At 42.6% G+C, this 21,150-nt stretch overlaps 2 protein-coding genes across 2 annotated transcripts; one reads left to right on the top strand and one right to left on the bottom strand.

Moving 5' to 3' along the window:
- Positions 1-1,145: 1,145 nt before the first annotated feature.
- gfm2 (GTP dependent ribosome recycling factor mitochondrial 2) lies at positions 1,146-8,155 on the bottom strand. The gene is made up of 20 exons (XM_041850097.2): positions 7,816-8,155; positions 7,613-7,691; positions 7,473-7,518; positions 7,263-7,360; positions 6,970-7,095; positions 6,713-6,801; positions 6,417-6,505; positions 6,230-6,290; positions 5,922-6,107; positions 5,672-5,752; positions 5,309-5,457; positions 4,825-4,965; positions 4,466-4,565; positions 4,086-4,275; positions 3,869-3,945; positions 3,576-3,714; positions 3,018-3,206; positions 2,761-2,876; positions 1,698-1,880; positions 1,146-1,390 (listed from the first exon to the last, which is right to left on the bottom strand). The coding sequence occupies exons 1-20, from the start codon at positions 7,873-7,875 to the stop codon at positions 1,262-1,264; spliced, it is 2,328 nt and encodes a 775-aa protein (XP_041706031.2). The 5' UTR covers positions 7,876-8,155; the 3' UTR covers positions 1,146-1,261.
- Positions 8,156-8,391: 236 nt separating this feature from the next.
- LOC121541472 (ribosome biogenesis protein NSA2 homolog) lies at positions 8,392-15,309 on the top strand. Its single transcript, XM_041850507.2, has 6 exons — positions 8,392-8,535; positions 10,595-10,782; positions 11,070-11,220; positions 12,447-12,626; positions 12,951-13,143; positions 14,843-15,309. The coding sequence occupies exons 1-6, from the start codon at positions 8,533-8,535 to the stop codon at positions 14,908-14,910; spliced, it is 783 nt and encodes a 260-aa protein (XP_041706441.1). The 5' UTR covers positions 8,392-8,532; the 3' UTR covers positions 14,911-15,309.
- Positions 15,310-21,150: the final 5,841 nt, after the last annotated feature.

Genomic DNA, 21,150 nt, shown 5'->3' with positions numbered 1-21,150 from the left:
AAGTGTTCAACCCCATTTGTTATGGCAAGCCTAAAGTTCAGGAGCAAAGATTTGCTTAAGTCACATAAGTTGTTTGGACTCACTGTGTAATAGTGTTTAACATAGTCGAGCAGTGAATTTCAAACAGATTTAACCACAAAGACCAGGGAGGTTTTCCAATGCCTTGCAAAGTAGATGGGACATTTTTCTTAAAAGCAGACATTAAATATCCCTTTCAGCATGGTGAAGTTATTAATTACACTTTGGATGGTGTACCAATACACCCAGTCACTACAAAGATGCAGGCATCCTTCCTAACTCGGTTGCCGGAGAAGGAAACCGCTCAGGAATTTCCAATGGTGACTTTAAAACAGAGTTGAATGGCTATGGTGGGAGAAAACAGGATGGATCAACAACATTGTAGTTACTCCACAATACTAACCTAATTGACCGAGTGAAAAGAAGGAAACATTTGCAACAAGGCACTAAAGCATGGTTTCCCAAACCTCGGTCCTGCTTTTTAAGAAACCCTGCACTAAAGTAATACTGCAAAAAATGTGGCAAAGCAACTGACTTTTGTCCTGAATACAGTGTTATGTTTGGGGCAGATCCAATACAACACATACTGAGTACTACTGTCAATTTTTTTCAAGCATAGAGGAAAACCTGGTTCTGTCTGCTTTCCACCAGACACTGGGAGATGAATTGACCTTTCAGCAGGACAATAACCTAAAACACACAAGGCCAAATCTACACTGGAGTTGCTTACCAAGAAGACAGTGAATGTACCTGGCCAAATTACAGTTTTGACTTAAATCTACTTGAAAATCTATGGCAAGACCTGAAAATGGTTGTCTAGCAATGATCAACAATCAATATGACAGAGCTTGAAGAATTTTGAAAAGAATAATGGGCAAATAATGCACAATCCAGGTGTGGAAAGCTCTTAGAGACTTACCCAGAAAGACTCACAGCTGTAATCGCTGCCAAAGGTGCTTCTACAAAGTTTCGACTCAGGAGTGTGAATACTTATGTAAATTAGATATTTCTGTATTTAATTTTCAATAAATTAGCTAAAATAAAAATAAAAACATGTTTTCACTTTGTCATTATGGGGTATTGTATGTAGATGGGTGAGAAAAACATTGATTTAATTCATTTTGCATTCAGGCTGTAACACAACAAAATGTGGAATAAGTCAAGGGGTATGAATACTTTCTGAAGGCACTGTACATGGACATTCATGCTGGCTTACATTTCCCAAAATTCCTGCTTGATGTCATCAGGCGAGGCCAGCCATCTTGTTGAGCAGGGCATTCTGGTGTTGGGGGTTCATGGCCTCATAGATGTCCAACTGGAGGGAGAAGGTGGCGTTGCCAGAGGTCAGAGTTCGCAGGGCGGTGGAGTAGCCCTGAAACAGAGGAGGGAAGATTAGATCCATTACAACCTGGTAAAGGCGGGATACTGCAGTGTCCCTTTTTGTCTCTGATACCGAATATTGTTCAGCTAGTATGCATTTAGAATATGCTGAAAATGATGCATCATTCGTTAGCAGCGGACTTGATTTGCTAGCAACAAGACAATGAGAGATGAGCAAAACAGAAACAGCGAAACAAACAGAAAATTGCACACTGTATAGTGTATTGGTGTGAGTATAACATGGTGTTGTCTGCCCTGTCCCTACAGGAGGTTTCCACAGCGACATTGAACCAACCTACCATCATCTCAGCCAGGGGTGCAGTGGCCAGCAGCACCTTGTTGTCATGGCGACTCTGGATGTCCCGGATGGCCCCTCGTCTCTGAGCCAGGTCACCCAGCACAGAGCTCAGGTGCTCCTCCCCCACCGTCACCTCCAGTGACATCACAGGCTCCAGCACCTGCCCCCCCGCCTGCCTCAGAGCCTACAGGGGACAGAGACAACACTGTTACTACTGTAGTATTAGTAATAGGGTCACTGTTACGAGCGTAGTATTACTATCAAATCAAATTGTATTTGTCACATGCGCCGAATACAACAGGAATACAACCTTACCGTGAAACACTTACTTACAAGCCCTTAACCAACAATGCAGTTTTAAGACAAATAAGAGTTAAGAAAATATTTACTAAATAAAGAAAAGTAAAAAAATAAAAGAGTAACAGTAAAACAACAATAACGAGGTTATATACAGTACAGGTTACAGGGTACTGGTATGGAGTCAATGTGTGGCGGTACAGGTTAGTCGAGGTAATACAGTACCAGTCAAAAGTTTGGACACACCTACTCATTCATTTCTACATTGTAGAATAATAGTGAAGACATCAAAACGATGAAATAACACATATGGAATAATTTAGTAACCAAAAAAGTGTTAAACAAATCAAAATATATTTTATATTTGAGATTCTTCACATAGCCATCCTTTGCCTTGATGACAGCTTTGACAACTAAGCCCAAACCAGATGGGATGGCGTATCGCTGCAGAATGCTGTGGTAGTTTTGAGGTCTTCACTACTATTCTAGAATGTAGAAAATAGTAAAAATAAAGAAAAACCCTGGAATGAGTAGGTGTGTCCAAACTTTTGACTGGTACTGTACATGTAGGTAGGGGTAAAGTGACTATGCATAGACAATAAACAGCGAGTAGCAGCAGCGTAAACAAACCCACTACTGTATTGCTAATGCCTTTCTGCTTCTATCGACACTCAGAGCCATCACAAGACTACAGTACATAGGCAGAGATCATCTCACATTGTGTACACAACACTATCATAGGAGTTCCTGTGCAGGTGTTGATGTACCTTGAGCATACAGCGGGACACGCAGGCAGACAACATAGCTAGAGACGTCCCCGGCTCCATGCTCACACTCTGGATCATAGTGGACACGCCCTGGACCGGGTAACCAAGCAGCGGACCTGGGAGAGTGAGCACATAATGTACTTATTGAGTCTCAGAATAGGGGCTACAACAGTGCAAGGCTCATCGGAAATGGGGGTCTTCTTCCATAATTTGGTCGAGTTCCTTCTTACATAATCTGGTCGGTGTGATGTCATTACCTTGGAGATAAGAGCTGTTTACTCCGTTCTCCACGGCCTCCCTGATGTCAGAGGACAGCTGCTCCTCCACTTCCTCGTCGTAGGTGATGTCACAGGAAGTGAGTGAGGAGGAGGAGTCCATGATGGGGCAGACCGCCACGCCCACCGTCACTACGTGTCTCCTCTCCCCAACCGTACGGTCCAGCGTGTCTAAAACACAAACAAGCAGGAAGCACAATCAAACACAAACAAGGTGAGTCCAAAAATGTATTGTATGCTGCTGCATAAATGATGTAATATGCCAGGGAGATATGTAAACTGTAGCTAAGAAAGTCATAATAAGTGTATGTTGTGTAGTCCCGTGTAGCTCAGTTGGTAGAGCATGGCGCTTGCAACGCCAGGGTTGTGGGTTCATTTCCCATGGGGGACCAGTATGAAAAAAATTTATGCACTCACTAACTGTAAGTCGCTCCGGATAAGAGCGTCTGCTAAATGACTAAAATGTTGTTGAAGAATCAGTAAGATCTACACTGATTGGAAAATATGGTTTCCTCCTCCGTACTGATTGGCATACTATACCTGTGGTAGCCACTGATTGGAGGATGGTCTCCCTGTAAGCCACCTGTAGAGGTCCCAGGTGGGTCTCGATGCCGTACTCTCTCCTGATCCGATCATGGAGGATCTCAATGTGCAGCTCTCCCATCCCACACAGAATGGTCTGACGGAGGAGATGGTACAAAGACCATTACAACAGACATGGCATATTTTATTAGTCTAATATTATATGCTAGCTAGCAAACATTCATTCAATCAATCAATCAACCCTTTCAACCAACCAATCATACATGTTCCCCCTGTACAGATGTTATTACCTGTCCAGAGTCTGAATCTACCCTGACCTTCAGGCTAGGGTCTTCTCTCTGGAGGCAGGTCAGGGCGTTCTCCAGATCTAATAGAAAACAGAGGTTGTTATAACAGTGTTACAAGAGTTTTAGGCCAGGTGGCTCAAGCAAGCCTGTAGAGCAGTGCATGGTATGAGGGGATTTGAGCAGGGATCCCATGCTTAGTAATGGCTGCAGAGACACTGACCTGCCTGTTTAGCCATAGTGGGGGGTTCTATGGAGCAGAAGAAGACAGGCTTGGGGACCTCCACTCCAGCCAGCACCAGACTGGCCTGCTCGCCACCCCTCTTCCCCTCCCCCTCCTTCTCCTTCTGGGCCCGCCGGACCGCGGCCGCTGCCGAGGCCTTGGAGGACACAATAGTGTCCCCTGTCACTGTCTGAGAGAGAGAGGACATTTTTGTAAACATGTTACAATAATAAAAGATTGTTTGGAATTGAAAGTGTTTGGTTTAATTGTCAAAGTCACCCAACAGATTCAAAACAATTCTGTTTCAAAAACATATTGTTCTTTACTGAGAATGGATGTGTTTTCAATTCCAAAACAGGTATTCTCTCATAAAGTCCTACCTGCTTGAGGCCCACACAGAGTGCAATGTTTCCTGCAGTCAGGGAAGGTATCTCCACATGCTGGTCAGCAAACGGCAGCAGCAGCCGACTCATCCTCTCTCTACAGTGGAGACCAGTGGAATTCAAAATGACAAGCACAGTAATGAGAAAACTAACAGTACTTGAGTTTATTGGCACAGCCTGAGAATTTGTATGATGCACCATTTTAGAGGGCTCCTACCGAGTTATGCCCAATGCAACAAAACCTTAAGAGATACAGAGTTAATTAACTGATTACCATGAATTGATTACCATTCAGCATGCTGCGGTAGCAGTAAGCAGGTATTGGGTAGTAGTGGGATGCTGATGGACCTACGTACGTGGTGTTCCTGTTTATGTTGAGGACAGCAGACTGGGGCTTCATGGTCCCAGAGTAGATCCTCACAAACACCAGAGGACCTCGCTGCTTGTCATGCAGCACCTTAAAGGCCAGGGCACACAGGTCATCCTGGTACCAACGCCTGTGTGAAGGAAATAGACCAAAACAAACAGAATAAAACTGGGTCTGATTCAAGAATAAATCCCTGACTGATATATGTGGTAGAGGCTTTAGCCCAATGATATGGATCAGATTGACTGAAATTTTGCTTAGGTATCCCACAAAATAATGTTATAGAAAAGTCCTATTGGGGTTAGAGCTGAGTGGGCTATTATGGAGAGCACCTATTGCTGACTCTACAAGGTAAAGGTTAAATGTTACTCACACTAGGTCGTGGTGCCTCTCGTTGGGGGCGGGGAGGTAGGCTGTGATGGAGTTATGGTTAGGTGTAGAGGTTGGGGATTAAGGGTTTGGGATGTACTCACACTAGGTCGTGGTGCCTCTCGTTGGGGGCAGGGAGGTACGCTGTGATGGCGTCCAGGAGAGGCTGAACACCTTTGTTCCTCAGAGAGCTCCCACAGAGCACAGGGACTCCTTTACGTGCCAGAGTCACCCTCCGCACTGCCTCCTGGAGCTGGAGAATACACAATACACCACATGCACACACAATACCACATACAGAACCCAGTCCTACTGCTAAAACATAAAGATCAAATTGTGAACACAAGCCTGGATCAAATACCACTTCCTCCTGCCGGGCTTACTCTTTCCATGGAGTGGCTTCTGGTAAGATGTTGGCCCTTATTGTGTGGTATAAATATATTTTATCTGAGATAAATATTGCTTACTTTGGCAGGAGGAACCGCATCAAAATTTTCACCGTAATCTCCAAGTAACAGCTCTGCAAACTCATCATCCAGATCAGCAACCTGTGAAGGAAAAATGCAAATGCCAACTAAGACACATAGCATTAACACGTTTTTACTATACTTATGTTTGTAAAGCGATCTAAGCTATCAACAATAGCATAAAAAGAAGCACCCTACATCAACACTATCCACTAGATGACAGTTGGGATGATGTCGTCATTTCCTGTACCTGTTCTATCAGAGCTGCTCTGGCCTCCAAGGCGTCCTGAATAAGTTCCGGGTCATCTGATTGGCTGAGGGATTTGGTCTCAAAGACACGGCCATCCTCTGCTCTGGATTTCACCCGCCACGTCATTTGCTGGTTGGTAATCAAGTCGACCAATCCTGTGAAGCTCTTCCCGCTGCCAATTGGAATCTGTGTAACAGGTTGTTTCTCATATATACTGTAATGTATGTCATTTTATATGGAGGCATCGTCACAGCAGGGAAGTTGAACAATGTAAAATACATAGAAGGCCTATTGAGAATGTTGTCTACCTGGAGGAGCACAGGATTGGCTTTCAGTTTCTTCTTTATGCTCTCAATGGAAAAGTGTAAACTATATAGAAAAAACAATAAAATTTTATCAAAATTAACACTGTAATCTCAAATCCTAACAACAAGCATCAAGATATACTTCTGGTTACAACAGAAAGGAGTCACTATGTGATGCTGGTTGTTTTACCTGGCCCCAGGCTTGTCCATCTTGTTCAGGAAACATATACAGGGTACATGATGTTTCTCAGCCTGCCGCCACACTGTCAGAGTCTGAGCCTGGTGATATCGCAAGACATAACACAGAACACACAGCCATTACGAGTCACTAAAACACACACACATTTACAATACAATCAGCACCTCGATTCTAGGTCGGTTCAATTACTGTCTTTTACTACGGACAATACAGTCAGGTACACAGAGATGCATAGGCCTATTTCAGTACAGGGTGAGAACATGGCATCATATCAGGGCTTGACTCACCTCAACACCAGCAGAGGCATCAAACACAGCCACCGCCCCGTCCAACACACGCAGGGCTCGCTCCACTTCCAGAGTAAAGTCAACGTGACCTGAAACACCCCACACACACACACACACACACACACACACACACACACACACACACACAGTGTTGTACTATGGAGGGTCTATGGGTTTGTTTTTGTGCCAGGGGTGTCTGTCTATAGAATTAGTGTTTGTGTTTTTGTACGATTCATTGAACGAGACTGGCTCTGTACCTGGGGTATCGATGAGGTTGATCCTGTGCTTTTTCCAGTCGAAGGTGACTGCAGCAGACTGTATGGTTATTCCCCGCTCCCTCTCCTGAACCATGAAGTCTGTCACGGTGTCCCCGTCATCAACATCTGGGAAACAAGAAAAGAGAGAGAAATTGAGTTGCTAGCTTGGGACTCTGTTAAACAATGCAGGAAAAAGCTAGCAGAGGACGCAGAATTTAAATTGAATTACTGACCACAACCTGCGCATCCCTCTACCCATGTCTATCATGGGTAGTGGGACCCCTCCTACACACCTCCCAAGGCCCTGGTGTATCCAGAGTAATACAGCATTCTCTCTGTGGTGGTGGTCTTCCCGGCGTCGATGTGTGCCATGATGCCAATGTTCCGGATTCTGGGGACAAACAATAGTGATTATTCCATCTGATATTAAGGGGCTGTCAATGACCATGAAGTAGGCTATGGAGTAGTAATAAACATAGGCTGGAGCGGGTTTTACCACTTACTTGGATATATCTGGATTGACCACAGCTCGTGGGGATTTGACATCATCTATAGGATATAAAATAAGACATAGTAATTTGTATTACAAAAGCACTGAGAGATCAAAGTTCAGTTGAATATGGGAATGGGATATGTCATATACCTGGCAAAAAGCTGTACTGTCTTCTTCCTTGTAATCTCCACCTGCACGTCTGTGGTCCATTCTTCAGTAGACCTTTACCCTATACAACCCAACACAGAGCAATGCACATTATCCATAGAAAACAATAGTGACTAGTGACAAATGCAAATAGCCGACAGTACACAGTCTTTTAACCATGTTTGTCCCTGAAATGTAAGTCTTACCCCCCCAACCAGGACACTGAACGTCCCAATGCCTGTTCCCAGGACAGCCCGAAATCGCATCTTCAACCTACTTTGGGATTACAAACGTATTCCAGTGAGAAATATTGCAGACAGTCTTGACATGGACAAGGCAATGTCGACTGCTCTGTGTGAATGTCATTCATCAACAATAAACCCTGTTGGCATTGAACTGGCTGTCAAATAAGGTAACGTTAAACACATTCTCTAAATGCCGGGCTTCTCAAGAACAATAATCAAAACCAGTATAATTAATTAATTATCTCAAATTATCAAAAACATGTTTCCACATCGATTCACGCTTTCCTTATGAAGTGCATCTTCAAAATACACCCCAAGCAGCAGTCCCATCTGAATTTCAGTTCCGGCTTTACATTTTAAAATAAATGTGTATTTATAGTTGAATAGTTCTGACTAGTTTAATGAATAGTAAAACTGTGCTGAATTATTTTGATAATGATTTGATCAACTTACTACGAATTACAAATAAATATGCAACGGGACTGCTCAGGAACCCTCGTATCTGGTTTCATTACAGAATGTGTTAAAGGGGACACTCTCCCATCACGTACTTCCTCTAACATATTGGCTTCGGAAAACAACATCAATGACCCAAGCCGCTAGCAAAAAGGACGAAAGAAATCAACAAATTCGATGAAATAAGTATTGTACTTGAATACGTAACATTCAATACACAAAATGGTAAGATATCCACATGTTTCACATTCTTTATAACACAAAATGATAAGAAAACCTTCTAGCATACGAAGTTGCCTAGCTGGCTCGCTACTAGCTAACAACATGTGGCAGACATCCGACGACTAGCTGCTATTCAACCAAGAATTGTCTTTTGACATTGTGCTGGGAGACATATCAAAAGACAATTCTTGGTTGAATTTGTATTTATTATGGATCCCCATTAGCAGCTCTTCCTGGGGTCCAGCAAAATTAAGGCACTTATACATTTTTTAAAAACATTACACTACATTTACAACCGATTTCAGGCCCCTACTATACTACCACATGTCTATAACACCAAATCCATGAGTACGTGTGTGTATAGTGCGTATGTTATCGTGTGTTTGTATGCATGTGTCTGTGCCTATGTTTGTGTTGCTTAACAGTCCCCGCTGTTCCATAAGGTGTGTGTTTCTGTTTTATATATTCGACCACATGCAGTGTCTAGAATGTGTTATGTTGATCAAATTGCTCTGAATAGAAAACCACGGCATTGTTTCAAGTACAATGAATTAACGTTACAGTTCATTTATTTGATCGAAAATATTATGAATAAGTTGCGCCCGCTGGTCTGAATTGTTTTGATATTGCCTTAGCCTACGTAGCTAGCTAATGTCAGCTACAGTACCTTCGGAAAGTATTCAGACCCCTTGACTTTTTCCACATTTTGTAACGTTACAGCCTTATTCTAAAATTGATTACATTGTTTCTCCCCCTCAATCTACACACACAATCTACACACAATACTCCATAATGACTAAGCGAAAACAGGTTTTTTGCTAATTTATTAAAAATAAAAAACAGAAATACCTTATTTACATAAGTATTCGGACCTTTTGCTATGAGACTCGAAATTGAAGTTTCCATTGATCATCCTTGAGATGTTTCTACAACTTGATTGGAGTCCACCTTTGGTAAATTCTGTTGATTGGAGATGATTTGGAAAGACACACCTTTCTATATAAGGTCCCACTGTTGACAGTGCATGTCAGAGCAAAAACCAAGCCATGGGGTCGAAGGAATTGTCCGTAGAGCTCCGAGACAGGATTGTGTTGAGGCACAGATCTGGGGAAGGGTACCAAAAAATGTCTGCAGCATTGAAGGTCCCCAAGAACACAGTGGCCTCCATCATTCATAAATGGAAGAAGTTTGGAACTACCAAGACTCTTCCTAGAACTGGCCGCCTGGGCCAAACTGAGCAATCGGGGGACCAAGAACCTGATGGTCACTCTGACAGAGCTCTAGAGTTCCTCAGTGGAGATGGGAGAACCTTCCAGAAGGACAACCATCTCTGCAGCACTCCACCAATCAGGCCTTTATGGTAGAGTGGCCAGACGGAAGCCACTCCTCAGTAAAAGGCACATGACAGCCCGCTTGGAGATTGCCAAAAGGCACCTAAAGACACTCAGACCATGAGAAACAAGATTATCTGGTTTGATGAAACCAAGATTGAACTCTTTGGCCTGAATGCCAAGCGCTACCTCTGGAGGAAACCTGGCACCATCTCTACGGTGAAGGATGGTGGATGTTTTTCAGCAGCAGGGACTTGTCAGGATCGAGGGAAAGATGAACAGAGCAAAGTACAGAGAGACAGGACAATGACCCCGCAGGAGTGGCTTCAGGACAAGTCTCTTAATGTCCTTGAGTGGCCCAGCCAGAGCCCAGACTTGAACCCGATCGAACATCTCTGGAGAGACCTGAAAATAGCTGTGCAGTGACGCTCCCAGGCAACCTGACAGAGCTTGAGAGGATCTGCAGAGAAGAATGGGAGAAACTCCCCAAATACAGGTGTGCCAAGCTTATAGCGTCATACCCAAGAAGACCCGAGGCTGTAATCGCAGCCAAAGGTGCTTCAACAAAGTACTGAGTAAAGTGTCTGATTTACTTATGTAAATATATTTCAGTTTATTTTTAATCAATTAGCAAACATTTCTAAAACCCTGCTTTGTCATTTCTGATGTTTGTTGACTTAATACATTCAGAAAGCCTTAAAGAAACAATTAAAATGTGCCTCCTACCACAGCCCCAGAACGAGCACATTGAGTTACATCGCAAGCGCCATGGCCAGCGCCTGGACCACCAGGAGAGGAAGAGGAAGAAGGAGAGCCGTGAGGCCCACGAGCGCTCACACAAAGCCAGGAAGATGATTGGTCTGAAGGCCAAACTCTACCACAAACAGAGGCACTCTGAGAAGATCCAGATGAAAAAGACGTAAGTACAGTATAACCATAGACGAGTAGTACACTACAGTAGATCAACCAATGGTCTCCTTTATAGAGAGAATAGTATTGACTCTTAGGATTTAGGTTCAGGGACATGATAGATTTAAGAGGTTTAATGTCCTATTTTTAAATGAATTCCTTGGTTCTGACATTGTAATTAAGACATCCTCTAGTAACTGCTATCGTCCAAATGTATATTGAAATGGCATATGCCCTTGCCACCAATCCAAAACGTTTGTTGACCTATTGGTGCCAACACCACCTGTCTCACCACAGCCTCAAGATGCATGAGCAGAGGAAGACCAAGCAGAAGAACGATGACAAGACTCCTGAGGGAGCGGTACCAGCCTACCTGCTGGACAGAGAGGGACAGTCCCGCGCCAAGATCCTCTCCAACATGATCAAACAGAAGAGGAAGGAGAAGGCTGTGAGTATTCAATGCCTTTCTTTTACTTGTTTGTGTTTTTGCCACCATGTCCCACTGAAGACAGGTTATAGTGTCTGGACATATGATCTCATATAAAAGGGAACAACACCTAGATGAACCCAATCTGCATGCATTTTGCGTACCATGCAAACAATTTGAGGTCAAAGTACTTTGGTACGAAAAACTGAGCCAATCAAGAGAACTTGGGCTAGGAGACAAAATCTCTAGTTCTCTGCTCCGGCCCGTCCCCCACTGTCGTAGTACTGTTTTCCTCCCTCGAGCTGGATGGCAGCGCTGCACTTCGTCCGTTGATACCACTGATGTGTGAGGGAAAAGGGTAGGGGAAAATGGAGAAATACATTAGTCAAGCACTTAACCACTATTATTTCGTAGTTAACTCCTTAGCTAAAGCGTCATTACGACTAAGGTAGTTAGCTACAGCATTTAGTCAACTAAGCGAGAACACTTTCTTGCCCGAACATGCTTTGATCTCCGCAACGGTAGTAGGGGCATTGACGTGCAAGGAAACGTGCGGTGTTTGCGGTAGTTCAGTGCGTGGATGGAAACAGACCTGGCAGAGAGAGCTGTTCTGCTAATACCGTCTTTCACAAAGTTTTGTTAGACTGTTAATGATTAGTAGGCCTATGTTAATTAATCCGTTCTTGATCGCTAGGTTTTAGGAAATGGCAGTTACAGGTAAAATAAAGCCAAATGCTCCAACTTCCTGAGAGGGGAGTTGACTGACCCCATCCGGACCTCCCACCTACCCAACCTTGTCAGAAAATCCTAGGAAGAGCCCTGATTGTACATTTCAACATATTTCTAGTTAGCTACTGAAGAGAAGCCAATTACCAAGAACCTATAACAGTCTATAGCCTACCATTCCTACTGAGGCAGTTTTCTGCCAACAAAGGTGCATTTGCCTATGATTTGAGCAGTGTGGGTGTTGCACGCGTGCCGTCATGAGGTCCGGGGTTGCCGCCGCCGCACTGAAATGGTACTCATAAAAATGATTCAAGATTGGCAGGTCTGCTATTGTCAGATGAATTGCTTCAAATGTCAATGTAATACTGTATGGACTGTTTTCCTGCACACTCATTAAACCTAGTCCTGGATTAACATGCACTTTCAATGAAATCGGTCCTAAGTGTGCAAAGCCCAAGCCAGTTTAGTTGAAAACCGGTGTCCTGAAATGGTCTCTGAACTGGTCTTGTTTCTCCCTGTAGGGTAAATGGGAGGTGCCCCTGCCCAAGGTTCGAGCCCAAGGGGAGACAGAGGTGCTCAAAGTAATCCGTACAGGCAAGAGGCAGAAGAAGGCCTGGAAGAGGATGGTCACTAAAGTGTGCTTCGTAGGCGACAACTTCACCCGCAAGCCTCCCAAATACGAACGCTTCATCAGACCCATGGTAAGGAGGATAGCAACACTACTCACTAGCATACAGAGGTGTTAGATAGCAGTGTTAGATTGAAACTCTATGTAAACACCCTCGTTATCACTGTGTGAACATCAGAGTAACTTTGACTACATTTTTGTCATTTAGCAGACTACTATCTAGAGAGACTTAGTTACAACCAGTGCAATCAACTAAATTAGTTAAAACAACCTAAATTGACTTACTGACTTAAACCTTTTTGCTCTCTGGGAAGCATAGGTCATTCACAAACTTCCTCCAGCGGGTTTGAGGAGGTAAATAAATGTCCCACCATCCTCTGCCCTTCCTTCTCTCCAGGGTCTACGGTTCAAGAAGGCCCATGTGACCCACCCGGAGCTGAAGGCCACGTTCTGTCTGCCTATTCTGGGGGTGAAGAAGAACCCCTCGTCACCCCTTTACACCACTCTGGGGGTCATCACCAAGGGAACCGTGGTAGAGGTCAACGTCAGCGAGCTGGGCCTGGTCACGCAGGGGGGAAAGGTCATCTGGGGTGAGATATCTCCTATCCTCTCACGTCTATTGATATTAATCTGGATCAGTATGGGACAGTTTCCCGGACACAGGTTAAGCCTAGTCCTAGACTAAAAAGCACTTTCCATGGAGATTCTCCATTAAACATGCTTCTTAGTACACTACTAGGTTTAATCTGTGTCTGGGAAACCGGCCATATATATATTATTAATATCATTTTTTAACCAGGAAAATACCCTTGAGTTTAGAAACCCATTTTGCGAGGGGGACCTGTGGCGGCATAGCTGCCAGAATTGTGGGGATTTTGTTACTGTGTTTATTTGTTGTAATTGCTATAGCGAGAGATTTATTAAAGGGTATTAAGGCATGTAAAGCCACTTATAATGTAAGTGAAGAATGGTGAGTCATGGTGTCATGTTAGATTTATCTCAGGCCGTGTCTACACTTGACACTTACATGCGAATTCTGCTATCAGAATACAAAGATCGCATTGAAAAGATGGGTCTAGACACACAAAAGTCACTTTGTGGTCCGATTGTGTTTAGGTCTGGCTAACCACTTCAGAAGGTTGTCTGGGATGCATTGTGTGCGTATTTCTCCTTAGTCTGGACCGAGAGGCACCTTTTCATTATAACGTTGGAGGAAGTACATTCCTAGCATGTGAGGAACGTGTTTGCTGGCCTCATAAAAATATGTTTTGTTTGTCTAGAGTTATGCTAACCCGTTTGCAATCCATTTAGCGTTGCTTGCTAGCTACAGAGGTTAGCTGGCTAGTTAGCTACAGTAGTTAGCCACTGCCGTCAGTTGTTGTTGTTGTGTTATCATATTTAGCCTATTCCTCCGTTTTGTAGAATGCATACTGGCATTTGAATATAGCGCGGGAATAGGGAATCCGGACACACTGTGGACATGGTTGACATTTAAATGTAGGTGTAGATGCATGACGCTTTCAGAATTCCATGAACAGAACTATATGATCAGAATACTAAAGCTGCATGAACTGCCAAGTCTAGACACGGCCTCACTCCGACAACTGCATACTAGACTAGTCTGTCAGTGTTAGGCCGTGTCTAGACTTGACAGTTCATGCAGCTTTAGTATTCTGATCATAGAGTTCTGTTCATGGAATTCTGAAAGAGTCATGCATCTACACCTATATTTAAATGTGCCTACCATGTCCACAGTGTGTCCGGATTCCCTATTTCCGCGCTATATTCAAATGTCAGTATGCATTCTACAAATGGTGGAATACATTTAAACACCTGCATTTAAATGTCTACGAAGTCCAGTGTTTTTGTAAATATTAGCTAGCTGGCTAGAATTTGAGGCCAGCAAACACGTTCCTCACACGCTAGGAACGTATTTCCTCCAACGTTATAATGAAAAGTTGCCTCTCGGTCCCAAAACACACGTTTTCTGGAGACTTGTGGGAGGAGTGCTGATGACATCGCCCACTGTATGCATTTTCAGAAGCCTGATTGCGTCCAGACTGAGGAGAAATCCACACAATGCATCCCTGATTACCTTCTGAAGTGGTCAGCTAGATCTGAACACAATCAGAACACAAAGCAACTTCTGTGCATCTAGACCTGTCTTTTCAATGCAATATTCATATTCTGATAGCAGAAGTCACATGTAAGTGTCAAGTGTAGACACGACCTTATTCACCTTCTGTAGTGTAGTGATTAAAATATCTCATTTATTTATCTTCTCTGCAGGTAAATACGCCCAGGTGACGAATAACCCAGAGAACGATGGCTGTATTAATGCTGTACTGCTGGTGTAAATCAAGAACTCTATGGGACGGTTCCCCGGACACAGATTAAGCCTAATCCTGGACTAAAATGCATTTTCAATGGAGATTTTCCATTGAATTTGCTTTATAGTCCGGGTCTAGGCTTAATCTGTGTCCGGGAAACGACCCCATCAATACAGACTGTGCCTGTAACATACAGCCAGAGCTATGGCTGGCATGGAATAATGGACCAGAACAGGAACACTGAAACCTCTGGGGATAAACCATGTGTTCAGCCGTGTAGAAAATCATAAAAAAACTCAGAAAAGATTGGCTGCAGTATTTTTGCAACAAGGTGTCTCGTAACTAAATACTAAAACATGCTCAAATGAATGTGTGACTAAATATAAGGGGTTGTTTTTTTGTCATAAATTTGTCATATCAATTGTTTTTCTGATTGTTTTTATTTGTTGCATCACAACAACATTCATATTTGACTGTGCTCTGAGAAGTTTCCAGTTTTTTGGGGGGGGGGTCCAAACTGATCACAGATTACTTGGAAGAGCAGTAAACTCGAAAAAGGATGGTGTTATTAACGTGAGAAAGGGAGAATGTAACATGATAAGTGATAGCCATCCTATACAGGTCCCCTCCACAACTCCGACGGCAGGCCAACACAGTGGAGCCCCAGTTTGGGACGGATATGGTAGCTGCAGTGATCCTGATGCTCATCTGCTGGAGTACATGTTAGGAGTCTTCTATTGATACACCTGTGTTGTATTGTATGTAGGGCTGTGTTACACTAATATACAGGGCAGCAGGTAGCCTAGCGGTTAAGAGCGTTGGGCCAGTAACCGAAAGGTCGCTGGTTCAAATCCCTGAGCCAACTAGGTGTCTGTGCTGTTGAGCAAGCACTTTACCATAAGAGCGTCTGCTAAATGACTAAAATGTTAAATGTAATACAGCTGTGTTAGTGCATGTAGGGCTGTGTTATACAAATATATATATATATACACACTCTGCCTTTGGAAAGTTTTCGGACCCCTTGACTTTTTCCACATTTTGTTACGTTACAGCCTTATTCTAAAATGGATTAAATAAAAACATTTCCTCAGCAACCTGACAGAGCTTGAGAGGATCTGCAGAGAAGAATGGGAGACACTCCCCAAATACAGGTGTGCCAAGCTTGTAGCGTCATACCCAAGAAGACCCGAGGCTGTAATCGCTGCCAAAGGTGCTTCAACAAAGTACTGAGTAAAGGGTCTGAATACTTATGTAAATGTAATATTTCCGTTTTTAAATGTTAATACATTTGCATTCATTTCTAAAAACCAGTTTTTGCTTTGTCATTGTGTGATATTGTGTGTAAATTGATGAGGGGGAAAAACAATTCAATACATTTTAGAATAAGGCTGTAACGTAACAAAATGTGGAAAAAGTCAAGGGGTCTGAATACTTTACGAATGCACTGTACGGAGTTGCTTATCAAGACGACATTGAATGTTCCTGAGTGGCTTAGTTACAGATGTGACTTAAATCGGCTTGAAAATAAGACCTCTGGTTGCATGTCTTGTACCGATGTTTGTCCGAACTGTGTGCCAACTGCTTGAACAGACCTTCAATACCTCTCACAAAGACCAATAGTGATGCAGTCAATCTCTCCTCAACTTTGAGCCAGGAGAGAATGACACATGTTACTGACACTTTCTCTCCGTGTACATCTAAGTGCAATACGTGCTGCTTTGTTCTGGACCAACTGCAATTTACCTATGTTCTTCTTTGCCGCACATGACCACACAGCTGGGCAGTAGTCCAGGTGCGACAAAACTAGGGCCTGTAGGACCTGTCTGGTCGACTGAGATGTCAAGAAGGCAGAGCAACGCCCTATCATGGACAGACCTCTTCCCATTTTAGCAACCATTGAGTCTATATGTTTTGACCATGACAGCTTGCTATCTAGGGTTACAACCAGCATATTAGTCTCCTCAACTTGTTCAATAGCTACATTATTCAATAATATATCTAAATGAGGTTTAGCGTTGAACGAGTGATTTGTCCCCAAAAGTATGCTTTTAGTTTTTGAGATATTTAGCACCAGACTATTGCTAGTTACCCATTCTAAAACTGACGGGAGCTCTATGTTAATTTTCTCAGTTATTTATTTTACCGTGTGTACTGTTGAGTCGTCAGCATACATAGACACACAGGCTTTATTCAAGGTCAGAGGAAAGGCATTTGTAAAAACAGAAAACAATAATGTCCCGAGCCGGCTGCCCTACGGTACACCACACTCAACTGAGTTTGCATGAGAGAGGCTTCCAGTAACGAAAACCCTATGTGTTCTATTAGATAGGTAACTCTCAATCCATAATAAGGCAGAGGATGCAAATCCATAACACTTACGTTTTTTCAGCAATAGGTTACGATCAATGACATCAAAAGCTTCACTGAAGTCTAACGAAACAGCTCCCACAATCGTCTTACTATCAATTTATTTCAGCCAATCATCAGTCATTTGTGTCAGTGCCGAGCATGTTGAGTGACCTTCCCTATAAGCATGGTGAAAGTCTGTTAATTTGTTTTTTGTAAAACACCTTTGCATTTGATATTTTTTCCAAAAGTTTGCTAAGCACTCATCAGGCTGATTGATCAGCTGTTTTAACCATTAAAGTGTGCTTTGCTATTCTTGGGTAGTGGAATGACCTTTACCTCCCTCCATGTCTGGGGACATACTCCGTCTTCTAGGCTTAAACTGAAGATGTAGCAAAATGGAGTCACAATGTATTCTGCTACCAACCTACCATCCAGGTTGTCGGTACCAGGTGGTTTGTCCTTATTGATAGATGTTAACAATTTTTTCACCTCTTCCACACCCACTTTGTGGAACTCAAAACTACAGTGCTCGTCTTTCATTATTAGGTCCATTATGCATGAATATGAAGGCTCAGCATTTGTTGTTTGCATGTCATACCTAAGTTTGCTAATCTTGTCAACAAACAAGTTATTAAAGTGGTTGGCAATATCAAAGGGTTTTGTTATGAACAAGCCATCTGCCTCAATGAAGGATGGAGCCGAGTTTGCTTTTTTGCCTAGAATTTCATTTACAGTACTCCAGAGCTTTTTACTATCATTATTTATATCCTTTATCTTTGTTCCCTTTTGTTTAGTTTAGTTACGTGATTTCTCAATTTACTGTATGTTTTCCAGTTTGCTGTGTTGTCAGATTTATATGCTATTCCCTTTGCCTCATCCCTCTCAGCCATACAGTTTTTCAATAAATCATCTATCCATGGGGATTTGGCAGTTCTAACAGTCCGTTTCTTGATGGGCACATGCCTATCAGGTAACCGGAAGAAGCAGTTTCATAAATGCTACAGGTACAGCGTCCGGATGTTCCTCATTACACACATCAGACCAACACATCTTTTTCATATCTTCGTCATAGGAATCATTGCAAAACCTCTATGTTCGTTTATAAACAATTTTAGGTCCAGTATTTGGAACTTTGGCTATTATATTATGATCACTACATCCGATGTGTGTGGATACTGCTTTAGTGCAGATTTCTGCAACATTAGTAAAGATGTGATCAATACGTGTGGATGATTCTGTTTGTAAATACCCTGGTAAATTGACTGATGACTTGAACCAGATTGCAGTCACTGGTTAAAGCTTGGAGCTTCTTTTTGAGTGGGCAGCTTGATGGCAAACAGTCAATATTTAGGTCATCCGGAAAATATACCTCTCTGTTGATATCACATACATTTAAGTGATAATGCCCGAGTAGCCGGTGTTTGGAGGATATATTGACACGGGTGTTGTTAGGCCCGAGACAAAGTCGAGGGCCGGCAAACCGTGCCAATATATCCTCCAAACACCGGCTTCGAGGGCATTATCACTTCTATACAAGGGGTTATGTCGTAGTAAATATATAATGTTATAGCTTGGTCTGACTAAAATCTTGTGCATGACCCATTTTGTGTTGGGCCTTTGTATTCAATACAATGCACAAAAGAGTCCTATCTTGTCAGCCTTATCAGCAGGTGGCTAAGGACAACACCCACGCCATAGGTCTCTCAGTTCTTCCAACTCACGAGTTCTTGCTCTGAGGACACACACATACACACCCCCACACACACACACACATACACACACACACACACACACACACACACACACACACACACACACACACACACACATACACACACACACACACACACACACACATACACACACACACACACACACAAAAATCCCCTTCTCTTAGGCTGAACATCTGAAGACAGAGAACCCGACTCAGAGCCAATGCAACAGTGATACTAACCTGGAGGGGACCTCGCCCAACTCATCAGGACCAATCAGAAGATCAGAACTACTAGAATCAACCTACTTCATTTTATTGTATAAAATGTCAGCACACAATGTTTCGGGGCTCTCTCAGATATCTCCCTACGAGATTGACGAACGGGTCCGTGCACGCGATTCCAGATATCTTTACCTCTGAATAAACTGCCTTATATTATACAATTATCCACCTTGTCCAAAAGTCTCTACTTGGTCTCCGTTCTCCAGTAAACTTGTTTTATCAACAAAATTGGTAGCAGAGGATGGTTTTCTTCTCTGAATTCGGTCCATAGAAAGTTGATAGAGAAAGGAGACAAGTAAGAGACGGATCAGAAAGGACGGGTGACCTGTTCGCAGGAGCAGCCGGGAATCCAGCTCGCCTCAGGAAACTGATCTAGACGGCCGTCAATACAAAGGTAAGCAGAACCTGTTAAAACAAAATCTGCATATTGTATTATAGGATAAACCAAAATTAAGATCAGTAGTACTGAGCGTGAGTATGGATTACTGTTAAATTTATAACATATCTATTATGACTCAAAAGGCACATATGTAAAGATATCTGAAATCTTAGGCTTTTTACTGTTGAAATGTGACTCTAGAGAGGAGTCTAGTTACAGTGGTTCACAAGAGAAGGACCGACTTTTATTTTTACTGTTGAAATGTGACTCTCTAGGTGAGGAGTCTAGTTACAGAGGTTGTGGTTCACGAGAGAAGGACCCTTTTATTTTTGCTGTTGATGCTGATAAATCTTAGGTTTTTACTGTTGAAATGTGACTCTAAGAGAAGAAGTCTAGTTACAGTGGTTCACAAGAGAAGGACCGACTTTTATTTTCTGTTGAAGTGTGGCTCTCTAGTGAGGAGCCTATTACAGAGGTTTGGTTCACAAGAGATGGACCCTTTTATTTGATCCACAAGAGAAGGATCTGGTGACTTGATAAAAAGATTCAGATAGTCGGGTTGAGTTAATTCCGTGAGAATCCAAGTCCAGAAAAGGTTCTCCCGACTAGACGCCAGTTGAATGGTTTAAACGACTGGGAGTCTCCTTGAGGAGAATCAATAAAATAAAATAAAAATACAAGTTCAGATAGTCGGGCAATGGTTGACTTGGCACTCAACTAGATGTACTGTGAGGAACTCAAACTGAATTAATGTGTTGATGCTGATATGTAATGCAAATGTAAATGTTGAAATGTTAACCTGAATGTTGTGTAAGATTGGCCGTTTCATGAGACTAACTAGTTGATAACTTTTAAGAGGACCACCGAGTCCTATTCGGCATGTTATGCAGCCGCTACGCTGAAAGCTGACTTGTACTTTTTCCCTCTTGTGGTGTTGGTATTTCCCTAAATTCTAAAATTAAATTGATAATTATTTTAGGAGCGCTCGAGTTTGTTAATATATTGTTCCAAAAGGGCGATTCTGATACCTTTTGGGAAAATATATAATAACTCGAATAACTGAAAAACAATAATAACTTTTGCAAAATAATTCCTAGGATAAAATTGATAATTATTTTAGAAGCGCTCGGGTTTGCTAATATATTGTTCCAAAAGGGCGATTTTGATACCTTTTGGGAAAATATATAATAACTCGAATAACTGAAAAACAATAATACCTTTTGCAAAATAATTCCTAATAATAAATTATTGAAAATTCTTTGTGTACGAGGGTGGGGCACCTGAGATAAGTCGGTGTTGGCACCAAGAATACATTGCTGGCCTCGGCCAGTGACGGGCTAAGTACACCAAGATAGTCGGACCTTACCCGAAATTCTATATACATATATATATATACTGAAATAGCCATGGCCGTCACTACTATCCCTGATAGGTTGTGAGTTTCCACAGTTAAAAGGTCCTATTAATAGATAGGTTGTGTGGTAGGTGTGTTTTGACGTATGAGTGGATAAGATTTTACCCACGGGGGGCCAGTATAAAAAAA

The sequence above is a fragment of the Coregonus clupeaformis genome, chromosome 27 (assembly GCF_020615455.1).
Source record: "Coregonus clupeaformis isolate EN_2021a chromosome 27, ASM2061545v1, whole genome shotgun sequence".
Classification (NCBI taxonomy): domain Eukaryota; kingdom Metazoa; phylum Chordata; class Actinopteri; order Salmoniformes; family Salmonidae; genus Coregonus; species Coregonus clupeaformis.
Note: the sequence above shows the minus strand (reverse complement) of the source record. Positions and strands in the feature narration are given on the sequence as shown.